Source organism: Pteropus alecto, unplaced genomic scaffold, assembly GCF_000325575.1.
Source record: "Pteropus alecto unplaced genomic scaffold, ASM32557v1 scaffold49, whole genome shotgun sequence".
NCBI classification, from domain to species: domain Eukaryota; kingdom Metazoa; phylum Chordata; class Mammalia; order Chiroptera; family Pteropodidae; genus Pteropus; species Pteropus alecto.
In genome coordinates this window covers 1309581-1316982 of record NW_006443131.1, presented here as the reverse complement: position 1 = coordinate 1316982, position 7402 = coordinate 1309581, and the positions used below count along the sequence as shown (strand labels likewise).

Sequence of the window (7402 nt, the reverse complement as noted above, 5' to 3'; positions counted from 1 at the left end):
GGTCCCCGTGAGCTCTGGCCCCCTTTGTCCTCAGGAGGAGGTGGCTGAGATCAAAGCGGAGGGGAACCTGGAGGCCGTCCTGAGCAACTTGGACGCCATCGTGGAGGAGGGGAAGGCCCGCGAGGAGCCGGCCTGGTGAGGAGGGCCGGGGGCTCCGGGGGGCAGCTGCATTGAGCGTCTCGGAGGTGCTTTTATGAGGGATCCGTGTGCCTGAGATAGGGACAGGTGGACAGGGCAGACACCAGACAGTAACCCAAGACAGTGACACGCACAGCCCCCTCTCGGGGGAGGGCCTGGCAGGCCCACTTTGCCCGGGGTGAGAGGCAGGCGGAGGGAGCCTCCTGGGAGGCCAGGTCAGGACCTGTGCCTGGCTGTGGGGGAGGGGGAGGGAGGGTGCCGAGGCTGAGCAGCAGGGCTGCCATCGTGGCCTGGTGGCAGCTGGCCCTCAGCCCTTTGATCATCCAGCGAGTATTGAGGGAGCACCGCCCTCGCCCGCCCCCGTGTCTCAGCGGCAGAAGGTGGCTGTGGCCAAAACACTGCGGACCCCCTCCCTCGTCCCGACCCTCCGACCCTCCGACCCTCCGTCCTGACCCACGTCTCAGCAGGCTGCCCTGTGCAGGCCGAGAGGGCCCAGGAGGGCGGAGTGGAGCTCCCGCCTGATACGGCCCTAGGGAGGGAGCAAAACCTTTTCTGTGTTTCCTCCTTTCTTTGTGGCTGTAATGCTTAAGAGAAATGTTCAATAACTGAAAAATTTAAAAGAATCTACAGTGGCTCCCAGCCCACTGCCCATGACAACTGACCGTCTCCCCCTCGGGGCTCTCGGCCGCCTGTAATCCCACCTCCCCAGGCCTGTCCTTACGTCTCCTCGCGTGGGCCCCTCTGGGTCGGGGCCCGCTGCCGGGCAGCCACTCCATCTGGGGGGCTCATTCTGCGCAACTCCAGCCCCCAGCTCACATGCCTAGTGGAGCACCAGCCAGGAGGACGGGGCAGGGGCTGAGAAGTCGCCAGAGGCCTGGAGCGTGGGAGGTGGGGGCGCGTGTGGGTGGAGGGGACTGACGGGAGGGAGAGGGGAGAGGGGCTCCTGGGTGCTGGAGCTGAGGCCCGGGTGGCCTTCGTGGATCTTGAGGTGGGAGGGGCCACTGGTGAGACCTTGAAAGCCAGCCCATCTGAGACTGGAGCGGGCATGTCACTGACTGTGCTGGGGAGTGGGACCTCACCCCACCCACGTCCACCCCTCATGCCCCCTGCAGGCGCCCCAGCGGGGCCCCGGAGAAGGACATGCGCAGCGCCCTGGCGCCCTACCTCCTGCAGCAGCGGGACACCCTGCAGCGCCGGGTGCAGAGGCAGGAGGTGGAGAACAAGCAGCTGGCGGACGCCGTGCGGGCCGGACGCAGGCAGGTGGAGGCGCTGCAGATGCAGAGCCGGGCCCGGTGGCAGGCCTGGCAGGTGGGTGCCCCGCCCCGCCCCGCCCGCAGCTCAGGAGAACACGGCCCGGACGGGGGACGGCTCCCCCGTGCTCCCCCGTGTCCCGGCCAGTCAGCTTGACCCTCTGCCACTCTGCTCGCTCGGCCCCACGTGCCCCGCCCGGTACCTCAGGCTCATGCAGCAGAGCGGCTCCTGGAGCCTTCGCACACCCCAAACGCCCTCCGTGCCACGCGCGTGTCCTTTCCGGGGGGCTGAAGTCACTTGGGGCCAAGTCGGTGAATGAAGGGGAGACACCGGGTGACGGGCGGCAGGTGTGGCTGCACTGCGGCGACATGAGTCTTCCTGGCTCAAAATGGGGTTCTGAGGAGGGTTTCTGGGGGGGCCTTGGGCGGGAGCACCACGGTGGGGTCTTCCCCTCACACATCCATCTTACGACCAAGCCATTCGACAGCCCCCTGCCCAGGCGGACCAGGCCCTCCTGTCTGCAAGGGGGAGGGTCCCAGATCCATGGCTCCCGGATCCCCTGGGTCTTCTCGTCCCGAAACCAGTCAGCTGAGCCTGAAGATCCTGGCCCGAGCCTCAGAGGAAGGCCCCACTCCCTACCTCCCCACCAGCAGACTGGCCCCCGGGGACCGAGCAGCAGGCACCAAGGTGCTAGTGACCAAAGCCCTCAGCCTGGTGCTGTCTGACAGGCAGGTTCCACAGCCCAGAGTTGTGTCTCAGGCACCCTTGGGGCCACCCCGCCGAGTCCTCGGGCAAGATGCTGCTCTGCCATTGCCACCCCATCACCTGAGTCCCCAGTCGCTCCCCCGTGTGGGCCCTGGCTTCAGAACAGGGCCCCGCCAGTTCCGACGGTCAGAGGGAGAGCGAGGCCCCGGGTCTGGGGGCCAGTGGGGTGCGTGCTCCGTGCTCCGCGCTGAGGACCAGGCTGCAGCACCCAGAGCTTTGCGCCGCCGCTTCCGCGTCTGGCCCAGCTGGACGTCACCTCCTCCGAGAGTCTCTGACCGTGTCTGTGGCGGGCGGGCCGGGGAGTGAGGGGACACTCTGGGGCCTTGTTGAAGACGAGCTCTGCTCTGGGGGGGTCCCCTAGGCAGCCGAGGCAGCTGACGGGACTCCTGCCATTCTGGGGGACCCGGGCCTGGCGCCGAGGGCGGGAGGGGACGGGTTTGGGCTCTCCCCCCTGCAGCATCTCTCTCGTCTCCCGTTGGTGGCAGGCTGTGCACCGAGGACAGAAGGAGCTGGCGGCCGTGCTGCGGGGGCCTCAGTGAGCGGAGCCCGCCGGCCGGGGAGCAGGCGGCCGTCGATGGGCCTGCGCGAGCCTGCCGGGAACAGCTGGAGTGTGACCCATCCCCAAGCCGGGCAGCATGGGGGGCCGCGGCCTGAGCGGTCCCCACTGTCACTGTGCCTTGGGGCTCCCTCGGGTCACATGTACTACCTTTAGGTCACCCTGTTTTCTTCTGACTTGGCGTCCTGGCCAGCGCCCTACTGTCCTCTGGCTTGCCCCCCGCCCCCCGCGGTTCTGGAGCACCCCCCCTCCCCCGGACCTGGCTCGGGAACCTTTTTTTTTGTCTCCGCTGATTGCCCCCTTGCCGGCCAACACAAAGGCCCCTGCCATGTCCTCCCACATCTGTAAATAAACTTCCTGGCCACACTGTAATCTGTTGGGTTCCTCCGCCTGGGCCACAGCCCCTCTTGGCCCTGGGAGCCTCCGGGCTCCAGTGGTTGGTGCAGGGCACCGGGCCATGACAGAACCAGGACCCCTGGGTGCCCTGAGGCCAGGACAAGCTCCCAGGGCCTGTCATTGTGTCCAGCCCAGGCCACCCCTCGGCTGGACCGCTTAGTTCTGAGGAAGGCTTCACGGTGGGCCTTGGGGCTCACACGGGCCGGGGGCCTCTGCTTCCTCGTGCCCCCTCCCCCCAGTCGGGCATCAGGAGGGGGACGTGGCTTGGGCACAGCTTCTCCCTCACTCTGGAGGGCGGCTTGGTCACCTCTGTCCTAAAGCCCTGGGCCCACCCAGGAGACGTCAGGAGGCCCCTGCTTGCCACCCCCACCCCTAAACTGAGCCCATGGCCCGTCTCTCCCCCTGGAGCTGCGGCACCCAGACACCCAGGGGCCCCTCAGCGCCCTGCCAAGCCCTGGAGTGGGGAGCAGTCACCCGCCCTCCCCCAGGCTCAGCTGAGGGACAGGGTTTTCAGGCTGGATGTCCTGTCTCTGTGAGGGCGGCTCCCTAGGGTCGTCCCCACTGCGGGGCAGCAAGGGCAGGAAAGATGTCCCTGCCCTCGGAGACCCTGTGAGGGGACGGGGCCAGGGTCCCCACCGCACTGACCGGTGGCCTGCCCCAGACCATGGTGGTCTCATCCCTGGCCCAGCCCCACCTCTGTTGGCGCTCGGTTCTTGGCGCGGGACTCCCCCTGCCCCTTCTGTCCTGACGCACGGGCCTGACCAGGGTTGGGCCGCGCCTGCCCGGCCCGCCACTGCCGTCTGGCGGGGTGAACGAGGGCATGGCCGGCCCCGCCTCCGGGGTTTGGCTCCTGCCCACAGCTGACAGCGGGAGTCGCCGCCTGTCTGTGCTCCCTGACTTACTGTGGACCCCTGTGGACCCCTGGGCCCCTTTCTCTTGGCCCTCACACCCGTCCTGGCTGTCCAGCCACAGCTCAAACTGAGGCTGGGGCAGGGGCTCCAAGGGAGAGTGAGTAGGGGCTGGGGGACCTGCAGTGGCCCCCTCAGAGGGCCCGGGGACACCCAGAGGCGGCTGTGTACGATGGCCGCTTACCCTCCTCCTCCGCCACTCCCAGGGGCCTTTCCAGGCTGCTGTGGCTCCAACCACAACATCCTTTGGGGTTTGGCCTGCAGAGCCAGGGCGGATGACCCCCAAATAGCCCTGGCAGACGGCCCCGGCTCCCGGGGCGCAGCCCGGAGTATAAACGGGGCTGCAGGCTGGCGGAGGCCGAGTCCAAGCAAGCAGCAGCCACTGACACCATGAGGTTCCCCGTGCTCCTCTCTGCAGGCTGGCGGAGGCCGAGTCCAAGCAAGCAGAGCAGCAGCCGCTGACACCATGAGGTTCCCCGTGCTCCTTGCCCTCCTGGCCCTGGCCGCACTCTGCCTCGCCGAGCAGGCTGGTGAGTGTCCCCACTGCGCCCGGCCAGTGAGGAGGGGAGCTGTAAGGGGAAGGTGCCTTGGCCCTGCCCCTCCTGCAGGGGGCGATGGGGAGGCCTGGGGCTGAGCAGGGCTGGACCAGGCTCCTTCCCTTTGCAGACGCAAAGCCCAGCGGAGCAGAGTCCAGCAGAGGAACAGGTAGGAGGCAGGCCCGACGGGGGCTGTGCCCCATCACCTGTGGTGCTGCCCACCCGCAGCACCCCCACCCGGTCCCCTCAGCCCCATCTGCTTCCTGCCACCTCCTGCCAGGCTTTCAGGAAGCCAGCCTGCTCCCTTCCGTGTCCCCCTAACTCACAGCCACCTGAGCCCTGGCCCTCTGTCCCGCAGCCTTCGTGTCCAGGCAGGAGGGCAGCGAGGTGGCGAAGCGACTGCGGCGCTACCTGGATCCCGGGCTGGGGTGAGGCGGGCGCCGGGCGGGGGGACGGGGCACCCGCGGGCATTCTGCCGGGAGGCTGACTGACGCCCCTGTGCGGACCCTCAGAGCCCCAGGCCCCTACCCGGACCCCCTGGAGCCGAAGCGGGAGGTGTGCGAGCTCAACCCTGACTGTGACGAGCTGGCGGACCACATCGGCTTCCAGGAGGCCTACCGGCGCTTCTACGGCACGGCCTAGGGCCCACCCGCTGCCTGCAGGACCCGCCACCCCGGCCCTGCCCCGCAGGCGCGGGGTCCCCTTCTCCCAGCTGCCCTAGAATAAACTCCAGAAGAAGACCTGGTGGGCTCTGCCTCCTTGTCCGTCATCTGCTTGGCGGGGAGGGGCCGCAGTGCCAAGTGGGTTTTACCTTTTTCAGTCCCAGAAAGTGCTTTGCAAAGCCGGCTGGTTTTTATTTGTGCTTGCCTCGTTCCAGAAGCAGGGGAAGTGGCTTTATAAAGTCTGACTGGGGCCCCATGGAACCCAGCACTACCCCCCATCCTCAACCCACTGCACCTACAGTGACACGCTCAGACAGACCTCAACCCCAAATGCCCGGGCCCCTCGAGCATGTGGCTGTGACCGGGACAGACTGGTCACTACGGCAGAGCGGTGGGGGGCGGTGGGCCCTCTGGGCTGGTTAACAGGCACTCGGGGTCAGCGGGTTAGTCGTGTTAGTTCTTCCCTGGCCTGAGCAGAGGCCACCAGCAGCAGACCTGGCCCTGGACAGCGCCTCCCCGTGGACGCACACCCCCCCTCAGACCCTCAGCACTTCCCCAGCCCCTTCGACGGCACCGTCACTCACCCCGCCCCCACGCCAGCTCCTCTCCCCTCTCCTCTGCACTCTCCTCAGTCACTCCAGGTCCCCCCTCCCCCCGACCTTTTCCCGTCGATGCTCTGTCTTCCTCCAGGGCAGGCCCAGGGGTGGGCCTCACTGCTGTTTGGCCTTTGTACCCCCCTCCAGCGGGCCACCCTGCAGCAAGGGACATGTACTGGGGGCCCAACCTAGGGAGGCTGTGAAAGCAGCGATGATGACCAGGTTCCCGGCCACCGCCAAACCCAGCGTGGCCGCCATGCCTGCCAGGCCCAGGGGGGGCTCTTGCGTGGCCAGCCAGGCCTGGCGGGACCCCATGTCAGCCAGCACCGCCTCCAGCTGGAAGTGGGTGCCCAGCACCGCGCAGACGTGGAAGAGCTGGTGGCTGTGACCTGTGGGGAGGGCGGGCAGTCACGGCACACACCCCGTTCCAAGCGCTGCGACCCCCGTGACCCACAGCACGTGGCCCCATCCCGTGGGCCTGCCACCCCGTCCGCCCTAAAATCAGGAATAAGAAAAGCTGGTCTCCAGAATTACAGAAGCGGTACATGCGCTGATACGCATAACACACAGCCCCCAGCAAACACGCTGCTACCTGAGAAGTGGGGGGTGGGCCTGGTCCCCAAGGACCCCCCAGTGACGCTGTCCCCTGGCCGTGACACCCCACTGCTCGAGAAGTCGCCTCCCCTTGCCCACTCCCAGGAGGGCGGGGCCTGCGCTCTCACCGATGTAGTCGAAGCGTCCAGGTGCCAGCCGCTCGGGCAGGCGGGAGGCGAAGAGGGAGCCAGTGAGCAGCGCGCACAGCAGGTGGTAGCCATGGCTGGGGCTCAGCGCCTCCCGCCCACAGCTGCGGCCCCCGTCCCAGCACAGCCCCAGCTGGGGAAGTTTGAGAAGCAGGGCTGAGCGGGCGGGGTTTGGGGAGGAAACCCGCGGCGCCTGCGATCCGGTGAGGAAGGGGACGCAGCGGGCAGGGTGCTGGGCTGGAGGGGCAGCGGGGCTGAGGGCAGGGACTGGGGCGTCGGGCAGGGAAGCGGGGCCGGCGCCTCACCCGGTAGAAGAGCGGGAGGTTGTCGAACAGGAAGGGGTAGGCGAAGGCGCCGGTGCGGAGGGCCTTGCTCAGCCCGGGGCTCTCCAGCTCCGGGAATCTGGAGGCCGGGCCGGGTGGGGGAGGCTGGTCACCACTCGGTGCTCGGGTGGGGGTCAGAGGAGGGCAGAGGGCCAGGATGGATGTCAGTGGAGCTTAGTGGCTTTAAAGTGGCACGGGACCCCTTCGTGAACGACCACACGTGTGAAATGGGGATGAAGACACCTGCCCTTTAGGTGGCTGGGAGACAGCGCAGGTCTGCGGTGCCCAGGAACCCGCCCTCTCGCTCCTAACGTTAAGGGCGCCCAGGCGTAGGGCGCCCAGCGCCCCCAGGGGCCGTGCGTTTGCCCCGCCGCCTTCCCCTCCACCGCCGGCCGAGAACGCACCGGGAGTAGCAGGAGAGGCCGGTGCACAGGAAGGAATTGAGCACGGCGGCGGGCACAAAGAGCTGATGCAGGCGGCCGTGCAGCCAGGAGGCCGGCATGGAGTAGGCGGCATAGGGGAAGGCGCAGC

General features: G+C 68.0%; 3 protein-coding genes across 4 annotated transcripts in view; 2 read left to right on the top strand and 1 right to left on the bottom strand.

The window, feature by feature from the left end:
- The window catches only part of PMF1 (polyamine modulated factor 1), a 10715-nt gene extending 7633 nt beyond the window's left edge, over window positions 1-3082 (top strand). Inside the window, exons 3-5 of the mRNA XM_006923508.3 lie at window positions 35-135; window positions 1251-1446; window positions 2640-3082. Coding sequence (XP_006923570.1) covers window positions 35-135; window positions 1251-1446; window positions 2640-2693 — 351 coding nt within the window. The 3' untranslated portion in view covers window positions 2694-3082. The remainder of the gene's footprint in view (window positions 1-34; window positions 136-1250; window positions 1447-2639) is intronic.
- A 128-nt stretch (window positions 3083-3210) lies between these two features.
- Window positions 3211-5222, top strand: BGLAP (bone gamma-carboxyglutamate protein). 2 transcript variants are annotated; one of them, XM_025040884.1, is made up of 5 exons: window positions 3211-4409; window positions 4486-4544; window positions 4681-4719; window positions 4909-4978; window positions 5063-5222. In XM_025040884.1, the coding sequence occupies exons 1-5, from the start codon at window positions 4405-4407 to the stop codon at window positions 5190-5192; spliced, it is 303 nt and encodes a 100-aa protein (XP_024896652.1). In that variant the 5' UTR covers window positions 3211-4404; the 3' UTR covers window positions 5193-5222. The 2 variants fall into 2 exon arrangements, with proteins under 2 accessions (XP_024896652.1, XP_006923711.1); XM_006923649.3 differs by lacking the exon at window positions 3211-4409 and having other exon boundaries at window positions 4440-4544.
- Window positions 5223-5896: 674 nt separating this feature from the next.
- PAQR6 (progestin and adipoQ receptor family member 6) lies at window positions 5897-7396 on the bottom strand. Its single transcript, XM_006923507.3, has 4 exons — window positions 7276-7396; window positions 6854-6950; window positions 6531-6681; window positions 5897-6197 (listed from the first exon to the last, which is right to left on the bottom strand). Exons 1-4 carry the CDS (start codon window positions 7371-7373, stop codon window positions 5923-5925), a joined length of 621 nt encoding a protein of 206 aa, XP_006923569.1. The 5' UTR covers window positions 7374-7396; the 3' UTR covers window positions 5897-5922.
- Between the last annotated feature and the right edge of the window lie 6 nt (window positions 7397-7402).